This window comes from Ursus arctos, unplaced genomic scaffold, assembly GCF_023065955.2.
Source record: "Ursus arctos isolate Adak ecotype North America unplaced genomic scaffold, UrsArc2.0 scaffold_13, whole genome shotgun sequence".
NCBI classification, from domain to species: Eukaryota; Metazoa; Chordata; class Mammalia; order Carnivora; family Ursidae; genus Ursus; species Ursus arctos.
The window spans coordinates 38,716,524-38,739,998 of record NW_026622797.1 but is presented as its reverse complement, the minus strand read 5'-3'; the positions used below and the strand labels follow the sequence as shown (position 1 = coordinate 38,739,998).

Genomic DNA, 23,475 nt, shown 5'->3' with positions numbered 1-23,475 from the left:
GATTACAGCTGTAGCTCCATTCTGTTTAGTTCCAAACACTGCACAGAATACTAGAGGTGGGCAATGGAAGCAGAGCTTTGGAACTAGGACAAACATGATTTCCTTCAGAAATCTTAATCTTTTAGAAGATGGGTAAGGTGCGTATACAAATAGCTTACACAACATTCGAAAAGATAGATATGAGTATACAAATGCTATTATACCAGCTAGGAAGAATAACTCCAAAAGACATATTTAGGAAAATATGGTGTGGTTAATATGTCAAGACACATCAGTTTTTTCTTTTCCTTTTTTTTCTTTCTCTTTTTTTGCCATGTCCGAATTTTATTAGATTGACTAAGAGAACTCTTTAATAAGATTTTCTGAATTCTCTATTAACAGAACTCTTAAATGAGGCTTTCCTACAACCATCCAGAATATTAAATCTGTATTCTCCACATTGGCAACATTTCACTAGGTTTTCTTGCATTTCCACTCCATTCTCTTCAGTGTTCTGGACTGCATTTTAGATCTGCCCTTCCGAGGGATGACTTCCCCATCTTCCTTCCCTTCTTCCTAACACTTCTTTGTAAAGCAGACCAATCTTAAGTTTAATCATATCTGAAGGAAACTAATATTGATGCAATCTACGGAACTAGTAGTACCAACTGCTGTAATAGTCACCTTCTACTTTCTATACATAGGCATACTTTTAGAGAGCATATTATTACATATGCTTTATACCTATGAAGCATTGGAAAAATTATTCTCATAATTCTGAACTTTTATATAGAATTTCATGTCATCTATATAAAACTTAACTGAAAAAAAAAATTAGAAGCATCCCCTAAGATTGCTTTTGTCTCTGTTGGTAAGGTTATGAGTAACTTTTTTGTGTTATTTTTTTTTTTGATGTTCAAAATTTCTACAATAATCATGTCCAATAACTATACTAAAATCATCATAAAAGAATAGTGCAATATTTTTAATCTTAGTATAATTTTAGGGATAGAGCTATGAAATTAAAAGTATAATTTCTAGGTGTTGTATGCTATGACTTATCATTATATGCCCTTTGCCATAGTGCATATAATAGTTGAAATTATATGCTTCAAAAAAGTGCAGTCAAGGTATAAAAGAAAAACAAACATTAAAAAAAGGCTAACAGGGGTATCACTGTGGTGCAATCACTTAACCGTCTGACTCTTGGTTTCAGCTCAGGTTGTGATCCCAGGGTCATGAGGTTGAGCCCTGCATTGGGCTCTGAGCTCAGTGGGGAGTCTGCTTGGGAGTCTCTCTCCCTCTCCCTCTGCCCTCCCTTTCTCTCTAGAATAAATAAATGAATAAATCTTTAAAAAGGCCAATGAATTTAATTTGAATGAGTGAGTTACACATACAATTTTTGCCTATGTTTATGCTGAGGTCACTTCTTAACACTCTTGATCATTTTAGGAACCCTAGACAGTCTTGTGAAACAAGACCAAAGTTGTGTTTTTAATTCTCATAAAAAACTTCATTTTGTTCATTTATGGCTGCAAAATTGTACCCCGATTGTACCAGAAATTATATTGATTTATGTTGTTCTCAAATCTGACAATTTACTTGTAATAGTATTATCCTAACACATAATTTTGGTATTTCACCAAAATCAATGAAAGAATTGAATGATATATTAATAATTCATTCTCCAATTTTTCTTCTTGAATAGCTAGACCTCTGAAACAAACAATTTTTTCTAGAAATATATGACTAACTTACCTATGTATATTTGATACAGATACATATATTTATCTCTCTATGGGGTGTCCATAATGCAATATCTATAGTGTCTTTACAGTTTTTATGCCAAGGAGGACAAGGTAGAGGTTTTGCTTTGATAGATAACATTTTGTAATTGTTGGCAATACCAATCAAGTTTTAAGGAAACTCATGTATTGCATAAAGGGAATACTTCCAAATCCATCTTCTCCCAAAGAAGGATATTTACTTGAGTATATGGTCAACAAAGGCTTGGAGAGATGTTGAATTCCACTAGAGCTTTGGCAGGCCAAGTTTCCATTAACTCAAGTGTTCAGTCAAGACAATCTGTACATCCAGCACAAAGTGTACCACTCAAGAAGAACACGAATCGAAGCAGGTGAATTGCCAGAAATTTTTAAAAGGTAGAAATTCTATTAACTTTCTTCCACCCGTCTTGGCTGTACTATCACTAATTGCAAGGTACATCGTACTTCATCGTCTCCAATGAAGAGCTTTGCGGACAGCGGAGTCAATGATCAGCATATTGCATGTTGTTATTCCCTTCCCTTCCCTTCCCTTCCCTTCCCTTCTCTTCCCTTCCCTTCCCTTCCCTTCCCTTCCCTTCCCTTCCCTTCCCTTCCCTTCCCTTCCCTTCCCTTCTTCTCTTCTCTTCTCTTCTCTTCTCTTCTCTTCTCTTCTCTTCTCTCCTCTTCCATTCTGTTTAAGATTTATTTGCAAGAGAGAGAGGGAAAGAGAGAGAAAGAGAGAGAGAAAGGAGAGAGAGAGTGCATGAGAGTGCACAGGAGCAGGGGGGAGGGGCAGAGGGAGAGGGAGAAGCAGAATCTCCACTGAGCAGGGCAGCCTGATGTGGGGCTTGATTCCAGGACCCCGAGATCATGACCTGAGCCAAAGGCAGATGCTTATATGACTGAGCCACCCAGGCACCCCTGTAAGCTGTTATTTTAATTATTATTTTGTACTATGTAGTGTTTTAGGACCAAACAACTTCCCATTAAACCACGTTATAAAATTACCTCCATGGTCATTTCCATATGTGTAAAGTAAAAATTGATATTTGATATGGTAGCCCAGTACTTAGGAGGTGTGCTTAATGACTAACAGCTATGGTTGGCCATTAACAGTTCTATTAAATGTTTCCATTTTGCAGATAAGGAAATTGTGGCTCAGTTTACTTAAATAGTTTACTTAAGTGATAAATATCAGAATCTATTCTATTCAAGAAACATTCACCTGGCTCTGCTCTGGAACGTACACACACACACACACACACACACACACACACAAGTTTTCAAAATGTTGAGAATGTGAAGATGAATCACACACAGTCTGGCTCTGAGTTCAGTGCACAAAACAGAAATCTCTCTGGATAGTTCAAGGACAAATGGATTTAAATACAGAGAGCTCCTGCTTTAAAACCTCATTGGAAACATAGGAAGAATTACAATGTCATTAGGGGACTGTGTCTGTTTTCTTGATTTTGAGTTTCCAAACCTGCAGATGTGATCCAGAGGTCAAGAAAATGCTGTCTCCACCCTCTCACTACTGCCATCCCAGCAGCCTCTCACTTAGTGATACCTAGAAAGTAGAAGGTAGTATTCAGACACTGCCACAAACAGTTGCCCCCCTGGAGTTTGCCTAGCAGCTGCCACTGCAGCAAAAAAAATGTGACTGTGGCCTCCAGTTGGTCCTTTAAATCTTGCGCACATGTCTCTCATTGACAGAACTCTCTTATTTAGAATCCCAGCTGTAAGATTCTTATGATTAGCCTTCCATCCCCTGCCCTATCGGGTGGAGCATGAAGTGGGTGGAAACGGTTGCAGGGCCAGCACCAATAGACCATATAAAACACACAATCAAGCACTCAAAGAGCTCACAGTTTAATTGTGGAGGCAAACAAATGCAGAGACAATTTCAGGATCATATGGCAAGTGCGGTGAGAGACTTAGGCACTGTGTTCATGATGGCAGAAAGTGGACTTTCAAGGGAGAGCAAGGCATGGAAAAGTGAGAGAAGGGATCAAGAAGAGTTTCCTGGAGATGGTGTCACCTGAGCTAGGTCTTAAAAGATCAACTTGAGAAGACAGTGCGAAAAGGGAGCAGAAGCCATGCAGGCGCATGGGAGAGAACAAAGTCAACAAGCCATGAAACTGCACGTGGACATCAACAGACATGAAGAGGGTGCAGGGAAGTGACGTGGTGCCAAGCAGGGGAGTGGACACAGTGCATCTGGTGTTTTCCCGGGATCGTGAGGGTGAATATAAAAATAGGAATCTATACAGAACTGAGGATCTAAATATTGCAGGGCTTGGGGCATGATTGGAGGTGAGAGGATCAGACTTCTGGTTTCTAGTTCTGCTTGGAAGAAGCTTGGAAGACGCCACTTTGTCCTAACAACAGATAAACAACTGGACAGACTGAAAAATCAACAACTCTTCTTAGATTCACAGAGAGGTGAGGTAACAAAGACAACGACTGTCACCAAGACTGGAGGGACAGACAGATGAACACAGGGAGTCTTGGCTTACTGAAGCCGAGATTCATAAGGGGAAACAAAGCATGGTGGGAACAAATGTCAGGGCAGGACATCGTGAAGGTTAAATGACAAATTGCTGGAGGCTCATTGGGAATGAGGCTGAGAGTTAAAAATTCCAGGGGTCCCAGTCATAGGGGGCCCTCCACACTTTTGTGAGATTTACTTCCAGGAGCTGGACCAGGTTTTCAGTAAATATTAGAGAAAAATCCCCTTGTGTTTCTGTCAGAGGGAAAGGAAAAGAAGCCATTTTGAAATATGCCAGAGCATTCTGTTGTTGTTGTTGTTGTTGTTGTTGTTGTTGTTGTTGTTTTTCTTCAAGTTTTTACTTAAATTCCACTTAGTTCACATACAGTGTATTATTAGTTTCAGGTATAGAATTTAGTAATTCAACAGTTACATACAACACCTGGTGCTCATCACAAGTGCCCTCCTCTGTTCTTAACAGGGCCTGCTCACAGAGGAAACTAGTAACCAGAGCCTAATCTCCTGGGGTATTATTAGAACCTAACTGGCCTAGAGGTAGGAAGATACTCAACTCTAGCCTTCCACATGGGAGAAGGGAAATACCCAATTCTAGGCTACCTGTCCCACCCAAGGGAAGAAAAAAAAACTGAGAAACACTTGGGTGTTCACAGTCCAGAGGCACAGACTCACGAAAAGACCAAGACCTAATCATGGGACTGTGGAACACTTCCCCCCACCACACCTCACCACCGCATTACAGTTGGCCGATTTACAGCAGTTCCTTTTATCTGGTACATCAAGTCTGGCTATCAAGAAACAAATTATAAAGCATACTAAAAAGTAAAAAAACACAAACCGAAGAGACAGAGCGAGCATCAGAACCAGACATGGCAGGGATGTTAGAATTATCAGACTGGGGATTTTAAACAACTTTAATTGATATGCTAACCTCTCTAATGGATAAAGTAGACAACATGTAAAAACAGATGGACAGTATAAACAGAGAGATGGAAAGTCTAAGAAAGAAAAAGAAGATATCTAGAGATCAGAAACACTGTAACGGAAATGAATGCCTTTGATGGACTTAGTAGACTGGACATGACTAAAGAAAGAATCTCTGAGCTTGAGAATATATGAATAGAAACCTCCAAAACTGAAAAGCAAAAAGAAAGAACACTGAACAAAAAGCTGGAACAGAGTATCCAAGGACTGGAGGACAGCTTCAGAAGACATAACATGCGAGTCATTGTAATACCACAAGGAGAAGAGAAAGGAAGGAAACATGGGCATCACAGTGAGGAAAAGGAAGGAATCAAAGATTATATTGTCCTTGTTTTGGACTTTGATGCCTGAGAGGTGGCCCTGAATCTGAATTTTAACCTAGATGAATTTCATTGCAAAGTTGGTGCTTTCCCTTCTCTTTCCTCCTGTCTCCACTGTGATTTGGTGCCGATCAAGTCATTCTTTACATAGAGATATAGCCAAGAAAGCCCATGAACTCCTGTGTAAGTTTTGTGTGTATATGTGCATATTCATTTTTTAATAGAAGATGCATGGTCTTCACGTGATTGTCAGTTTAAAAGTCACTGAGCTAGGACATTTAGCTTCACAACTTGATAGCTGATGTTTGTTCAGTTTTCTTCTGGAGATTAAATGCCCATTAGGGAGTGTTTTTTAAAAGCATTCCAAGTAGTTCTGCTTCAGGTAGCACACAAGATCTTCTTGAAGATCTTCCTGCCATGAAACACAGAGGTGTTAGATAAATCACAACAAAAATATTTTCAGATTCTTTGCTGAACTCCAGGGCACATGAGAGAAGTCACCACCCCTCACCTGCCCTTGAACCGTGAGGCAAGAACACAAAGCCTTCTGGAAAAACAAAACAAAACAAAAAACAGGAGAATAAGTGAAGCCTAAGTGGTTTTGGAGGCAAGTGTTGACTGTGGGAACCTACAGCTTCAGAGGGTAATGATTGCCTGGGGTCTGGGGTGGGCAGAAGCCAAGACCGGGTTTGCATACATTGAGGGCAAATGGGGGACTAAATTGAGACTGCAATCCTCCAGGTGCTACACCCTTAGGAAAGGTTTGTGCTAAGAAAATCCCTGCTGGCTAGGAAAACTTTAAATAAATCTTTCTGCCTCTGCCATAAGCAGGTAGAAAAATAATAGTAACAATAAGATTATTATTAATAATAATGATAATAGTCTCCTCTGATAATCTGATACCATAATTGTCTCCTATGAGTTTGAGATTTGAATACGCACTGTACAATCAGAGAAATCCCAAAATGGGAAATTAAAGCCAAACCAGGTTGATAGCACCTAGTAGGAGCTGGTACAGACCTTCTCTGGAGAAAGGCATCCTCAAGCCAGCTACTTCACGATTCCCAATGATTAATGTTAGCCAAATATGAGTTAACCATAAACAGGATACCATAAACAATGTCAGCAGAGACAGAAACCAAATTCAGGTGCTCAAGGACTAAGAAACAAAACACCTATGTATTAAATGGTTGTGTTATTAAATAATGTTTCTAATGATGGAATTAAAATAAGCAAAGACCAATTAACTAGAGAATTAAAGTTACATGATAGGGGCGCCTGGGTGGCACAGCGGTTAAGCGTCTGCCTTCGGCTCAGGGCGTGATCCCGGCGTTATGGGATCGAGCCCCACATCAGGCTCCTCCGCTATGAGCCTGCTTCTTCCTCTCCCACTCCCCTGCTTGTGTTCCCTCTCTCGCTGGCTGTCTCTATCTCTGTCAAATAAATAAATAAAATCTTAAAAATAAATAAATAAATAAATAAATAAATATAAATAAAGTTACATGATAATCTATCTCATAACCCATAAATTGGCAAAAATTAAACAGATTGACAATACCAAGTGTGGTATGTGGAACCAATACCAAGTGTGGTATATGCTGGAACTTTCCTTATTGCTGGGGGAAGGAGGGGTATAAGTTGATATAATTGCGTTACCAATCATGTAAAGTTGAAGTATTACATTCTGTGACTCAACGTTAACACGTTAGCTGTATACCCCCCCCACACACACACTTGAACATGCCCAAGAGAAACGTCCAAGAATGAAGTCTGCAGAACAGCAGTGCCGGTGATGGGAAAGCAGACAAAATATTTGGAAAACAATATGCTCTGACAAGAGAAAATAAATTATGATGTACCGTACAATAGTAGACTACACAACATTGACAATGAGCTACATCGACACATGTATAAAACTCAAACAGGAGGAACCTCAAAGACAATATAATGTGACAACAGAAGAATACATTCAGCATGATGACATATTTATAAAGTTCAAGTACTTAGAAAACCTAACAGCATATTTTAGGGGTGTATGTAAATATATTCAGAAAAAATATAAACTATAAAAATGAATAAAACATACAAACTATAAAGAAATAACAAGTAAAATATATTTATACATTTATAATATTTATAAAATAAAAGCAAGAGGATTACGATATGAAATTTTAAAATGTGGGAGAGAGTCAGAGAATATGAATACAGTTAACTCCAAGTTTACCAACCGTGTTCTATTCCTTAAGTTGAGTGGAGGGCACATGGATGTTTATCTTAGCATTCTCTTTATTGAATATACACTATTTTCTTTTTTATATATACACTATTTTTTTATGTATAAAAATGTCATGACTTAAAAAATACTATGTCTGCATTTCTATCTGATTCATTTCTATTATTCTAATAACCTCTGGAGGAATGAAAAATACATGTTTATGAATGAAGCAAGGCACTGACATAAAAGGAGACATATTTTTCCATTAATTAATTAATTAATTAATTTTTTAAGTACTGTTGTTTTTTTGTGGTGTGTTACTCTCCGAGGTAGAAATTGCTTTGCAAAAACAAAAGTGCTTATTGGCTCTGAAAATCAACATAGAAAACCATGACTTAATCATTAATGCTCCTAAGTGTTCCCCCAAATCTAAAACATTTTAATGGGGTTATGCCATGCAGGTTTTTGACTAGGCAATCTTATATAAGAAAAAGTTGAAATTTAAAAAATGCATCTGTGATTATCACAGTTCCTTTACTTCTCCTTTGTTCCCATTCATGCTCGAAATAGAATCCAGAAGAGTGCCAGTTATCATGATACCTCTTGAGAGACACCTCTAGTGGTGGAGTTTGTTTATTTTATTTTGTTTTGAAATAAGGCTTTCGTAGTCAGTTCAATGTGGGATTTTGAACTAGTAGGAACAATCAGGCCATGCATGTGGAATCCGTAGCGTACTCAAGTGATGTCAGATGTTGGAATTCATTCAGAAGGATTTCCTTCATAGTAGGGAGTGAAGTGGGAGGCACCTGTTCAGTCGCAGGCAGGAGGAAAACGCCTCTCTACATCACGTCAGATGCAAACCTTACACAAGTGAGTCCTTGCTGAAGAGGAAGCCGGCTTTACGGTAGGCCCGTTTTCTTCCTGTGGGGTGAGCTCAGAGGGTTTTGACTTAATTTAACCTAGCAAAATGCATCCCCACATTTCTTCCACTACAACACGAAGCTGTTATTTTGCTTACGCATGTTTTCCCCCACCTCCTTTTTTATGGCTGAAATAAGGGAAGGACTTCATTATAATGAAGTCGATAAAATAAGGTAGAATAAAGTGAGGGGTTTTTTAAAGATTTTATTTATTCATTTTGAGAGAGAGAGACAGAGAGCCCTCTGAGCCTAGAGCTCAATTGCGGGGCTCGATTCCAGAACCCTGGGATCATGACCTGAGCTGAAGGCAGATGCTTAATCATCTGAGCCACTCAGGCGCCCCTACAGTGAGTTTTGATATATGACAGTGCTCACATTGTGGATGACTATAGTGAGATTTTAAAAAATATTTTAATTTAAATACACTTTAATATAAATAATTTAAATAAAACTCTTACGTAACATAGATTCGGTATTTGACAGATCCCTAATGTCTTTTCTTGGCCTATAATGACTGTTAACATTTTGTAGGCTAAAAATGTGCCACTTCCTAAAAATGCTGAGTTCTTATCAACAAACTGCTCTTCAGAAGGACTTGCTTTATTACATATTGTTTCAGTTTAGGTCTGAAAGTTACAATGTTTCATGCGGTAAGTTTCTTCCTTCTTTCTTAGTCATTTTAGCTATACAAATCTTTTCATTTAAGTGTGTGGAATAACAAATGTATATCCCATGTGACCTTCCTCAAGCCTTCTCAATATACTAAAGCATGTGTTGATTTTCTCCCCACTCCGTGTTCCTCTAGGATAGTTTCCCAGCGCGATTTGGAGGAATTCATTTTGTCAATCAACCATGGTATATCCACGCCTTGTACACCGTGATCCGGCCTTTTCTAAAGGAGAAGACTCGGAAAAGGGTATTTGTTTGTTTCTTTGTGTTTTATTCTTTCTCCTCCCACATTCAATGAATTATACTGCTTAATGTGTATATAATATTGGCTGTGGTCAAATGTGCCTCTCTATTGCATATAAATATTCAACATACAAGACATTTAAAAATTCTCAAAGACCTTATGATTAATTCTGATCGGTGTATGTGTGAAAGAATACTTAAAATCCTGCTCGTCTACTTTCCCACAAATTGGGAGAACATTTCAGTACATTCATTATATATTAAAGCCTCAATTTAAAAGTAAAAAAAAAAAATCATGCCATGTTACTAGATTGTTATTAGTACACTTAATTCCAAGTAATACCTAGAGAAAGTTATAACTCTATAAGCTGATATATGAATGCTAGTTATTTCACGATATGTATCACATTGAATATAGTGAATTTTGTAATATCTAATAGAACTTTGTAGTGATTGTCATGATCAGTCACACATTTCAGAAAGAATGCTGCTGTGTAGAAATATTAATATTTCTTTAAATGGCGAGTCATTTGAGTTCTAAGATTGATATTCATCTAACAATGAGGATATTCAAAGCACATACAACAAAATAATCATTTTTTTCTGTGAACAAGGCAATTTATATAAAGCATTTAGCACAGTGCATGGTACGTGGCAAATGCTGAACACAGTTATCGTTGTTATTAGGAATATGGATTTTAAAATGCATTTTAATGCCCTTTATTTCATTTTATCCTCCAAAAGGCTCTGAAGCGTAAATTTAGTAAGCCTTATCTCTTATTTCAGAGCTGAGAAAACTAAGTCTTAAGATGGGTAAGGAACTTGCTTACTCATTTACACAGCTGTAGAGTTGTAGAGCTAATGTATGAATCCAAATATCTCCAGATTTAGAGTTATTTTTACCACCGTGCTGTGACCAATTTCCAAATGATTAGTTCCAAAGTAAAATATACTTTACTTCTAAATGTGTATTGAAGGTAATTTTCCATGTTTCTCAATGAATGAGAAGGCACTTCAGGTATTTCTGAGCAATGCTTGTAGAGGCCTCATTGTGAGCATAGAGGAGAAGTAATTGTTAAGTATGTGTTTGTATCAAACATTGAACAGAAGGTCTTCTGAATATGAATGTGTTGAAAATGTTCCGGTAGTATAGGAGGAAGGTTTCTGTAAACAATTGCAATTTGTATCAGGAATTGTTTCTACTGGTGAGAATCAAATTAATTTACATGTTAGAATTCAGGAAACTATTGATGTACTTCACAAAATAACACTTTCAAACTTTATGAGATGATCAGGTGATCCGAAGCACCTGCTGGGGCTTTTAGTACATATCATACTAGGGAAGGCTTCTGTAGTATTCACTCTATGCCACATGCTGGTCTAAGTGCTTTACATATGTTAACTCATTTAATCCTTACCAGGATGGCTCTAGGGGAAGCATTGTTATTTTTCTCCTTCTATAGGTGGGAAAATGAGGCACAGAAGGTTAAGCAAATTGCTCTAAATCACAGCTAGGAGGTTGTAGAGCTGAATATGTGGATTTATTGGGAAGACAGTTTCAGACAGAGGACATAGCAAAGACAAAGGCCCTCAGGTAGAAACATGGTAAACAGGTAGTAGTAACTTGGCAAACAGCAAGAAGGTGCAGAAAGCTGGAGCAGAATGAGCTGCTGAGGAGGGTAATAGTCGACAGGATACAAGGGAAGATGGTGTCCCAGATCACAGGGGGCCTTGTATTCCATTGCAAGGGTCTGGGCTTTTAGTCAGAGTGAAATGAGATATACTTGAAAGACTGAATACAGGGTGACTTGTTCTGAGAACAGTGTTTTGCTCTGTTGAAAAAGACGAAGGAGGATCAAGTCTAACCCTGAGCTCCAGGTCTGGGGTTATTTGATTGAATTGAATAATTTTGACAATGCCTAGAAAAATTCATGGCTAGCATTATTCTAGATGGAAGTGAGGTGTCTGAGCTTTACCATTTTAATTAAAACTATATGACTTGTAAATATTGTAAAAAAATCTTGTAAAAATCTTGTAAAAAAAAAAGAGAAAGCAGTTATAGGTTAAAACACTTTTGATTTCTATTTATATAATCAATATAAAGTGCAAAGCTATTATGTTTATTTACAGGCATTCCAAGTGATTCAGCATCATAATATTACTCAAACACTGTATACCTCAGATACTATAAATCTGTGCTCTGAAAAACTGGCAAAAGAATAATTGTGAATCTTCCATCACAAAAAGGAAACACCTGGTTCTCTCTTTATTTTATTATTTTTTTTAATTAAATGAAATCTGACTTTGAGTCTCCAACATACTGGACTGATGGAAATATCAACTCTGGGTGGTATAGGTGTCCCTTCTTCTCAAAATCTCATCAGTATCTGGAATCTTTAATGCAGAGCCAAACTTCCCATCCAGTATGGCCACTTCTGACATCCTCACTATTCAAGCTAGTATTAGTTCCTTGAATTAAGGTCTCTTTCTGCTTCCAAGTTGTCTGTGAAAAAAATAGCATCTTTGCTAAAGCTGGAACCCAATGCCTAGGCTTCAACCTCCACGCACTCTTAAGGTATTTCAGGGTTGTGGTCTTGCCGCTCTCAAGAGCTGACAAGAAACAGGCTTCCCCACTGATTGGTTCAACTTTCTACCTGTTCCTCAATATGGTGGACTCTCTCTTCCATTCCTTGCTAATTCCCAAACATATTTCACTTTTCTCCCTTCCACTCAAGTCACCTATCATTATCTCTTTAATGGGACAGTGTAGAGAAATAAAATAAAAGTATTATTTAGGCTAATTCTTAGAATAGGAAGGTACTCTGAGGCAAGGGAGCCCACAAGGACAAGACTTCTTGCATGAAATGGTGGAAGGGAAAAAATGTAAGGAGAAAAGAACAGCAAAACTTTAATAAATGGAAGGCTTACGGAATATGGGAGGATAAACCATGGGAATATCTAAAGGCAAAAATCTTCAGACAGAAGAAACGTCCACTGCAAAAGTCCTGAGACAAATGTGTGCATGGTGTGCTTCAACGGGGAGGAAGTAGTAGATGTGTTCAAAGAAGGAGTTTATGGAGGACCTTACAGGATTTACTCTAAGAAAAAGGAGAAGCCAATGGGGAATTGTGAGCAGAATAACATGAGCTGACTAATGTTGTGACATGGTCATTCTGGCTTCTGTGTGGAGAACAGAGTGTAGGTGGCAAGAGTGGAAGTGGGGAGAGCAGTTAGAAAGTTAGTGTAGTAATACAGTTTGTAGGATGACGGTTTGACTTAGGGTTGTAGGGGTGGAATTCATCAGATGTTCAAATTCATGATATATTTTGAATGAAGAACCAGAAGGATTTACTGACAACTTAGAGAGGAATTAAGGATGAGTCAAAGGTTTTAGCCTGAGAAACTAGAATCAGTCATACCAATAACTGACGTTGAAAACAGGGAGAAGCTGATTTGGGGAAGAAAGCTGTGAGTTCAGTTTTGGACATATTAAGTTCCAAGGTGCCCATTGATGTCTAAAGTGGAGATGTCAAGTAGAAAGAGGAAATAGCAATCTGAAGTTTAAAGGAATGGTTTGGATGCAAAATCTAAATGTTCAGGGTGTGAACAGTATTTAGGGCCCTGGACTGAATGAGATCACCAAGGACTAAGTACACTTAGAGAAGAGAATAAATCCAAGAACTGACGCCTGGAGCTCTGTGACATTAAGATGTTGGGGTGATGAGGAATCATCAGCAAAAGAGACTGAAAGGAAGCATCCGTCAAAGTAGGAGAAAATCAAGAGATGCTGGGAATAAATGTTGCAAGGACGAGAGTCATTTATATCCAATGCTGCTGAGAGTTCAAGAAAAATGAGTGCTGAGAATTGGACACTGAATTTAGCAACGAGAAAGAGTCTGAGAAGAACTATCTTAATACTATAGTGGGAAGCAAAGCCTGTTTGGACTGGATTCAGGGAAAATGGGACTAGAGTATTTGGACAGTGAAACAACTCTTTTGATGAGTTTTGTAATAAAGGGAAGGAGAGAAATAGGATAATAACTGGAAGTAGAAGTCTGGCCGACAGAGGTTTTGTGCATCTGTTTGAGGGGGGATGGAAAGAGAGAGGTTGGCGAATTTGTCCTCTGTTGGGAAAGTTCCCCAGCCAGAGGAAATTTGATGATGTGAGAGAGACAGAAGAGAATTGCTTGAGCAATATAACCGAGCAGAGGAGAGAGGATGGCTTCTAGTGCACAGGTGGAGAGGTTGGCCTTTGTAGAGTTTATCTTTCCATTGTACTAGGAGCAGAGGCACAGCATATGGACACAGATGCTGGTGGGTGGGTCTCATCTGGTTGCCCTATTTTTCAGTGGAAGAGGAAACAAGGCCAAAGCTGAAAGTGATGTTGAGGGAGGAGGTAGCAGAATGTTAGCAAAGAGAGAGGAAGTAGTGTGCTAGGATTTCATTTGCTTCTCTAAGGATTTATTATAATAACTTGTGCATGACTTGAGGAGGTTTCTTACATGAAGAAACACATCTAATGAAATAAGGTTGTGTAACTAATAAAATAAGAGTTTCAGGTTCTAAAACTTACCCCCCCCCCCGCCAAATTATTTTGATTTCTTATGAGAAGAACTTAAGTGTGTGTTGAGGGGGGTATAGGGGGGCTGTTGTGCTCTGCGAAGAGGAGTGAGAAGGTATAAAGTTTGCAGTTAACCTAATGTGCTTTGGAGCAGACGGCACCTTCCGCCTCTGTCGGCTCCGTATCAGGTAGTTCAGGCAGCTGTTTGCTCTGCCTATTTTGGCCAGTGACCTGCTCTCATCTGTTTTTACTGGTCTATAATCTGTTGAAATTACTTGTTGATTTATAGTTCCCATCCCTATAATTTTGTTGGATGTCATAGACTAGTTTTTCTTTGTTTTCCTATATATTTACTTCAGTGGACTCTAAAATTACAGAAAGCAGAGGTACTTATGTTAGCCCGTTCATCATAAACCTGAAGTATGAGTCACTTAGAAACTATGAGTGACTAATTCTAAGTTACTTATAAACTGTAATCCTTAAACAAATATTATATAAATTATATCAGGTGGCACAAATGCTCTTTCAGAGAAGATCAATCTACAGTTTTGAGATTGAAATAAAAGAAAAGAGGTAGCAATTTATGGAGAAACAAATCTTGAGTATGTACCTTGACAATTTTTTCAGTTTAAAGATTTATTTATTTATGAGAGAGAGAGAGAGAGAGAGCAGGGGGAGGGGCAGAGGGAGAAGGAGAGAGTGAATCCCAAGCAAACTCCATGATGAGCGAGGAACCCAACATGGGGCTCAATCACATGACCCTAAAATCATGACCTAAGCCAAAAACAAGAGTCCAATGTTCAACCGATGGACCTACCCAGGTGCCCCAATAATTTTTTAGTTTAAAAAAATGTTCTAGGTAATACCAATAATTAATGTATACATACAGCTTTACATTTTCACTCCATATTCCATTTATATTTGAACAATAAGCATGGAATCCTCCAGTAGAGAAGATACTGGCAACATTATAGAACATAATTCCTTTGGGATGTGAACCTTCACTCAACCTTTCATTATGATGATGCTAGTCTACTTTTATTTACATCACACACTTTGCATTACAAAGCAGTGATTTGGTGGTTACAGTGCTCTTATTTTTATTAATGATAAAAGAGAAAGCCATACTGGTAACAGCTTTTGAGCTTAATAACTTGGATGGGCTCTATAGTTGATGAGTCCCTTATGAGAATGGTGTATTTTAACAGTATTCATTAGGCACATCATTAGCTTTGCACAACTAACATCAAGATGATGTATAGATCAATGTGCCCATTGGATTCTGCTCATGTCCTCAACTATAAAATAGGAAACCAAATTTCAGGTTCCAGCTCTTTAACCCAACCACTATCTGACTTAGAAACTACTTAGGATTCCTATGCCTCAGGATTTTTATATGAAATATTAGGATAATAGTACATCCCTGTCTGTTTCACAGAGTTGATGAAAGACTTAAATATTTTAACAGACATGGAAAACTCTCATTTTTGCTTTTCCTAGCCTCACTCCCTCCTCCTAGCATTTGGATAGTATTTATTCTCCTGTGTGTGTTTCTCCTCACCCTTCTTCTTGCATTTGTAGATATTTTTGCATGGTAACAACCTGAACAGTCTACACCAACTAATTCATCCTGAGATCTTGCCTTCCGAGTTTGGAGGAATGCTGCCCCCTTATGACATGGGAACATGGGCAAGAACACTGCTAGACCACGAGTATGATGATGACAGTGAATACAACGTAGACTCCTACAGCATGCCCGTGAAGGAGGTGGAAAAGGAACTCTCCCCCAAGTCCATGAAGAGGTATGCCGGAGGTGGGTGGGAAGTGGGCTGCAGCCAGTGTGGGGATGCCCCCAGTGAATTCCAGAGCTTATACTTTTGGGGAGTATATATTCAGTGGGATTTTAAATCCTTTTATGCCCCCATGATTAGACATCTGGGAATTTTGAGTCAAAGATAAAGTCATTCAAGGCAATGTCAACTCAGTTTTGTTCCGTGGTCACAGACAATCCAACAAGGCTGTTAGGGGACCCTAAATCCAGAACTTTTTCAAACTATACCCCTAGAGTTCTGGGGGAGTACCTTAGGCCGAGCAGGTGGGGTGGGGAGAGTGCCCATCTCCACAATGAGAACAACTCTCCTTCTATCTAAACAATTTACTGGACTTTTGTAAAAGATTTCATTTGAAGAAAGGAATCCATGACAAAGTCACGCACACACGCACGTGCGTGTGCTCACGGATACATTTCAAATATTACATTTAAAACTTATATTCTCTCTTTAGTATCTCTGTCCTGTTTCTGATTTAAAGGTCTAGCCCTTCCTGGGACAAAACATTCTATTTTCCTACAGCTTTACTCTTTATAAAGTTCATTCTTGAGTGAGATTCTGATTCCTTGCTTTGATTCTCATGGTATTTTATGCCTATTTTCTTTCAGTCAGTGCAGGTTTATTGAAACATGCTCTGTAATAGGCACTTTCCTAGGTGTTTTGGATTCACTGTGAATATACACACGTCCAGCCATAGTTTAGTGGTGATGGAGGATGGGGAGTTGCTGAACATGCCCAAATACATAGCTGCCTCTGAGTTTGCCTTCTGCTGCAAACCAGAAGATACCTAATTCTCAGGCTTCCCCAGGCCACAGCAACCCAGAGTTCACTTAGATAACAGTAATGAATATTATTTCTCTGCGCATTTCCCATCACAGAAATATAAGAACCACAGCCCCTGCAAGTCTTTTCACCTAGCTCAGGGAGGACCAAGGCACTGCCCCTGTCATCCCTCACACCGTCTTTCATCTTTCTCTGAGGAAAATCTATGGTCCTTTGGTCATAGTTATGTTCACACAGGGGTATCGATGTTCTCAGAGGCGGGTCTTCTTGTGCTGCTGCTGCTGCTGTTGCTACTGTTGTTGGTGTGTGTGATGTCCTCCTATCCCCAGGCTGCTCAACAATGCCTTGGAGAGAAAGGAAAGGCTGGAGACACCTCCAGCTTTAATTTCTCCACCAATCAACAAGCTTAGGTGTCAGCCAAGTCTGGGCTTCTCAACTCCTTTCTCTTAAAACAGGGTTTCTTACTGTGATTCTATGCTCCCCTATCAAATCGGTCCACGGATGGGCTCTCAGAGGTGTCTGTTAAGTGCTAAATGTTATATTCAAAATTATATGTGTATGTGTGTCCAGGCATAGATATTTTGTGCATTTTTCTGGAGGAAAGGCATATATTTCATCAAATTCTCAAAAAAGTTTCTAAAACAAGCAAACAAAAAACTAAAAGCCAGTTGTCTAAGAATAACTTCCTTCTTCTTTTTCTTTCTTTTTTTTTTTTTTTTAAGATTTTTATTTATTTATTTGACAGAGAGGGAGAGAGAAAGAAAGCACGGGGAGGGGCAGAGGGAAAAGCAGGCTCCCCACCAAGCAGGGAGCCTGATGTGGGACGTGATCCCAGGATCCTGGGATCATGACCTGAGCTGAAAGCAGGCACTTAACTGACTGAGCCACCCAGGTGCCCCAGAATAACTTCCTTCTAATAAAAATAATAATTCTAACTGTTGTTGCAATCTGCCATTTACTATGTACTTATCATGAGTCAGGCCTTTTCTAGGTATCTTTTTTGTAACATTAATATATTTTATCCTCACAGCAACCCTGTTAAACAGATGTTCTATCCTCAAAGTCACATAGTCTATATGTAGTGGACTGGGGTTCCAGTCCATGAGGTATAGAGTCTAACATGTTGTTGACATAAACCTTCGTTGTCTACCCTCTGAGATAGCATGATGTAGGGCTGTCACTCTGGAACTGAGTTACACAAGGATTTGGAAACAGCTGTCATAGGTGATCCCTGGTCTTTGCCTTTACCAGCTAACGATGCTAATATCCTTCAACCACTTCCGTGACATGTTCTCTAATGTGGTGCCCTCCTTGGAGCACATATCTCTCCATATCCTCCACATTCTGGGTGTATCCTATCACCTGCAGTCTGCGTGTCCGTACTCTTCCCAAACTTCCTACCTGGTGTCTTTGCCTCTACCCTAACCCTGCTCCCCAGGCTCCCATTTATTATCCACATGGCAATCTAAAAGATCTTTTAAAATCTAAGTCAGATCATTTCACTTCTATGCTTTAAATTTTTTAATGACTGCTGATTATATGGTGAATAAAATCAGTTCTGTAACGTGGCTTACAAGTGCTGTATGATCTGATCCTGCCCCCTCACCCTTCTAAGTGTATCCCACCTTCTCTTTCCTCCCTCTCTTTCAGCCACAATATCCTTCTTTCAGCTCCTGCAGCCTCCTTCTCCAGCTTGTTCCTTTCTAAAGTCCTTTCCACTTGTCACTGCTGCTTTGGATGCTCTTTTCCTGCATCTCCTAATCGAAGGTCATCTCCCTAAGGGAGTGGTTAGGTCTTTATCAACCACTAGGTCTTAATCAACTCTACTTCCTCCTCATTCTGGTCACTCCCTATCAGTCACCTCCTTTATTTTCTGCTTGTCAAATAAATGACTCATTTTATTTAACGTTATGTCCCCTCCCCAAATTTAAGCTTCATGAAGACTTCAGTGGCTTTGTCTATCCTGTTCTCTGAATCTCCAGCACCTGGAGTAGGGCATGGAACAAACATGGAGGGTGCTCACTGGGGACCAGTGGAGTGAATGTGCTCTGCTGTCAGTGGTCCCTTTCAAGTGCCGTGTTCAGAACTGAATAGGCGACTCTGATGCTATTACTACTTGCATCTAAGTTCCAGAACCCTAGCTTTGCCCTCACTGGCTTCCTTTGGTTTCTGTTGTTGACTCTGTTGCTGTGGTTCAGGCAGCCAAGGCGCATTGCTGATTCATATTGAGCTCCCTAGCACTAGAAGGCTCTTGACTTACAGATCCATATCCTCATAATTCTCTCTTTTCGTGTTTAGCTTTTTCCTCCAAGCAGATAATTTTAATTGATTAACACCATCTTGTTAGATTTGGCTCAGTCTGTCCACCTTTTGAAGTCTTTTTGGATCCTGATTTTCTTCCCCAATTAATTAGGCCATTCTGTCCTCTGCAGACTTGGCTCACAGCACGTCGACCTCCCCAACCCTGAGTTTCTTGCTTCTGACGTGGATTGATTAGAATTTCAGACATCCTTTGTTTGGTGTAGGTTTTGTATCATGTGAAGATTTTGGGGTTCTATCTGAAAACTTAGAAGAATGAGCTTACGAAAGTTATTTCAGGGCGCCTGGGTGGCGCAGTCGTTAAGCGTCTGCTTTCGGCTCAGGGCGTGATCCCGGCGTTCTGGGATCAAGTCCCACATCGGGCTCCTCGGCTGGGAGCCTGTTTCTTCCTCTCTTTCTCCCCCTGCTGTGTTCCCTCTCTCCCTGGCTGTTTCTCTGTCACATAAATAAATAAAATCTTAAAAAAGAAAAAAAGAAAGTTATTTCATTTGATTCTCACCTTCTGTGTGTCAGGGAGTGGCAGTTCCCCATCAAGGATGGGAGACAATTGTTCCTAGAATCCCCCCTGCTCTCCTCTCCCCCATTTTTTTTTCCAGTTTTGTAATATCATTAGACTGAGAGGAAAAAAATCATACCTTCATCAGAGACTTGTAGATATTTCCTCCTTCAGGGAAGTTTAGCTAGATGTATAGGAAGAAGACTTTGTTTTCCTGTGTTGATTTGTGGAGGAATAGCATGGTCACGTGAAAAGATACAAAGTTCAGTAGATTGTGGGGGCCTTATACTAGGGGCACATCTTTTACCTTATATCTCTAGTACCCAGGATAGTGCCCAGGATAGGCACATAACAGCTGCAGTGAGCAGCAATATTAACATTGCCAATGTAATATGATCTCCAATTTTATCAAATAATATTCAACATCTATTGTTACTACCTGTCAAACTCCATCTAATGCTTTGTATATATCGACTCCTTTGCTTCTGTAAACAAATAATCAGGTAGTGCTATGCCCCTTTCATTGGTGAGGAGACCCAGATACAGAGGAGGTAACTTCCACATGTCACTGCTAGTATTGGAAAACAGGCCATAGGATACCATAAGTCATCTCCCTAACTGCTACCATTTGCTATCTGCCAGAATTTGTGCTGTGATTTATGCATGCATTATTGAATTTGATCCTCAGTACATCTGTAGGGGTAGGTGTTATTATTCTCCATCCTGCAGTTAAAAGAACAAAATCCAGGAAGTTTAAATAGCCTCCTTCTGGTCATAAGAGCTAGCAAATAGCAGAACTGGAATCAGAATCCCCTTCTGTTCAAAATCTATCCTCTTAAACACTAAGGTACAGCACCATATTGTGGATGCACAATAAATGATACCTGAATAATTAAATGTAAATGATTGGGTTTCATGAAAAAAAAATACAAGTTATTCATTGCAAAGACAGCAGAGGCTATGTGGCGACTGCTGAGATATGCTATGAGTTAATGATAAACAACTCCTTTCATTGCAGTGGAAACAGACCAATGCACTAACAAGTCGTGGTCCTGCACAAATACCCCTGTAGTTTTGGATGGGACAGAAAAAAAAAAAACCTATACTAAAATAACAGTACATTTAGGACAATCCCAAAAACAAAAAAAAATCGTAATCAGAAATCATTTCTGCATGGCTTGTTTTATTGAGGAATTATTCTACATATGGAGCCAGCATTCATCATCCAACACTTCTGATACCGGTCGTGCATAATAAAAGCAAACTAGGAATTTAATCGCAGGTTGTAGTGCACTGTAATTTAAAATATTTCATCAAAATCACCATACCCTCTAATCATTTTTTTTTAATAGTCAAGGAACATAAGGATTTAAAAGATTGTGTGTGGGGGTGTGTGCCCATGTGTGTGCATGATATATGTTTTAATAGAACCTTATGGCAAATGCTTAAATTGTGCACCTTGTGCTGTCTAAAAAGCTTTGTTGTGTTCTGATTGATATTATTAGGATATGCATCAGCATTTATAGAATAAACCTAACTTTGTGAGATTTTTAAAATGTGTTTTCTGTTAAGAATTTCTTTTTTATAGGATAAATTGCTTTATCTTTATTATTCTTGGTTTTAAATGCTTAATACCAAACTTCTTTTAGTACAGAAATTATTTCTTGGGTAGAATTAAGACACTGAGATTCGGTTATATAGCAGACTGTAATACACGTTGTGTTCACCGAAAGGAGAGAAACTGATGAAGTCCCTGCTCGTGGAAATTGTAGTTAAGTGGGTACCAGTTGTCAAGTTAATACTTCAGTACAGGACGTTAAATGAACTTTTTTTGTGTTTTAACATGGATTTTTCTTAGGAAACAATTTTTTTTTTAGTTGAACCTAAGTAAAATAGTGGTCAACGTCTAATTCCTCAGTGTTTTGTGCAATTGTCTGCTGTGTTAAAATGTATTTTATTCACAAGATAAATGATTTTTCCTATGATAAATTATTACTACATTTAAAAGTGATACGAAATCTTTTATTCCCTCTTCTCTTCTTTCCCTCCCCCACTTCTCTCTCTCTCACTCACTCTCACTCATTTGCTAATTCAACTTTAGTTGATCTCCTTTCTGACATAGACATATATAACCTATTATTGAGATAAAATAGTGAAAATGACTGAGGAAATAAAACATTCCTGTTTTAATGCCCTCGCCTTCCTTTTTGTTCCCCCTTTAGAAAAGAATTTAAGTTTATTTAAATGAATGAGTCAATTAATCAGTTAATCCTATAATTATTTTTGCTTTGATAATTAGTTCCATTGCTGTTCTTTTTCATTAGCATGTGCAGTTGTATTTTAGCTTATAGTCTTTCTTTTTTGAGAGTTAATGAGGTTTGCTAAGAGGCATATTGCCACAGCAGTAGCCAATTGGCTGGAATGCAGCAGCAGGGAGAAAATTCATTACCGAGGAGAATTTTAAAAGGGCAGCTGCTTCTTTAATGCCATAGCTATTAAGAATGCAGTTTCCTGCCATAACAGTAGCATGTTTCATTGACTTTCCTCCTTCCCAGTTTCATGTTGTTTCCTAATGATGAATTGAGATATAATTCCCACCTACTATCAAAAGCGGGTGTAAGGAGTTCAAATTCCTTGCTCTCCTAATCAGAAAGTAGTGCCTCTGCCTATACAAGAAGGTCTTTTTTTTTTTTAAAGTCTTAAGTTGTTTCATGAAACTTTCCAAAGTAAGACTGATTTTATTCAGATGTTCTAGTGGGAAATTTAACAAAAACTCTCAAATTTTGATTTTTTTTTCTAATGTGGTCATTGGGAATAAAAAATGATGGTTAAAAAAATGCACATTCATGTTAAATTTGTTTCATCAAGATTTTTTTAAAAAGATTGATTTATTTATTTGAGAGAGATAGAGCTTGCACAAGAGCTGGGGGAGGGGCAGAGTGAGAGGGAGAGAGAGAGAGAGAATCTCAAGCAGGCTCCATATCCAGCGTGGAACCCAGCTCGGGGCTCGATCTCATCAACCTGCAATCATGACCTGAGCCAAAATCAAGAGTCCTGGCTTAACCAATTGAGTCATTCAGGCACTCCTCACAGAACTCTTTAAGACAGGAATCAAGGCTCCTATCATTTCTATTTCATTTCTCATAACAATAGTTTCACTGTAATAATTTCCCATTTGGACATGTTCTATTATCACACATCTGTCCTATAAATTCTCATTCTCAAAGAAAAGACTCTTGATCAATTGTGAAGAGGAGAACTTAAGCCTATTATGGTACATTTAGAATCCTTTGCTGCTCGTTATTCTATTTAGAGCTCAAAGGGGATTGTTTTCTCCCTCTGATACAAAACCCACTGTAAGCATGTCCTTCTCTAAATGTGAGCATTCTCAGTTCATAAATCCCTTGATGTAGGGAAGATAATCCGCATCCACGAGAGAAGGAATAATGGAGAAAAGACAGAGAAGGGAACGGGATTATTTGGTAATAACTCACTGACATTGGCCTTTTCATTTCCAGATCCCAATCGGTAGTGGATCCTACAGTATTAAAACGCATGGATAAAAATGAGGAAGAAAACATGCAACCTTTGCTCTCTCTGGACTGATAACTTCTCTGCACTCCCCATGGATTAGAAACGGAAGGTACTGTTTTCAGCAACAGGGACAGCACTGTGGAGGAATGACCAGCTGGAAACTTATTTATTCATGTTAATGTAGCATAATATAAAATAAGGCATTGGGCTTTCCCATTCACTTGAACCATGGGTGCCCTGGTCTGGAGTTAAAGAAAAAAGTCAATAATTTATTCTGTAAGTGCCAAGTTCTTTGTAAATATAATGTAATCTTCACATCAAGTTTGTAAACTTTGGTAGTAACTGAAA

General features: G+C 38.7%; 1 protein-coding gene across 1 annotated transcript in view; it reads left to right on the top strand.

Annotated features, from left to right (window-relative positions):
* Positions 1 to 23,199, top strand: part of CLVS2 (clavesin 2) — a 64,081-nt gene extending 40,882 nt beyond the window's left edge. Inside the window, exons 3-5 of the mRNA XM_026504736.3 lie at positions 9,499 to 9,609; positions 15,748 to 15,968; positions 23,112 to 23,199. Coding sequence (XP_026360521.1) covers positions 9,499 to 9,609; positions 15,748 to 15,968; positions 23,112 to 23,199 — 420 coding nt within the window. The remainder of the gene's footprint in view (positions 1 to 9,498; positions 9,610 to 15,747; positions 15,969 to 23,111) is intronic.
* Positions 23,200 to 23,475: the final 276 nt, after the last annotated feature.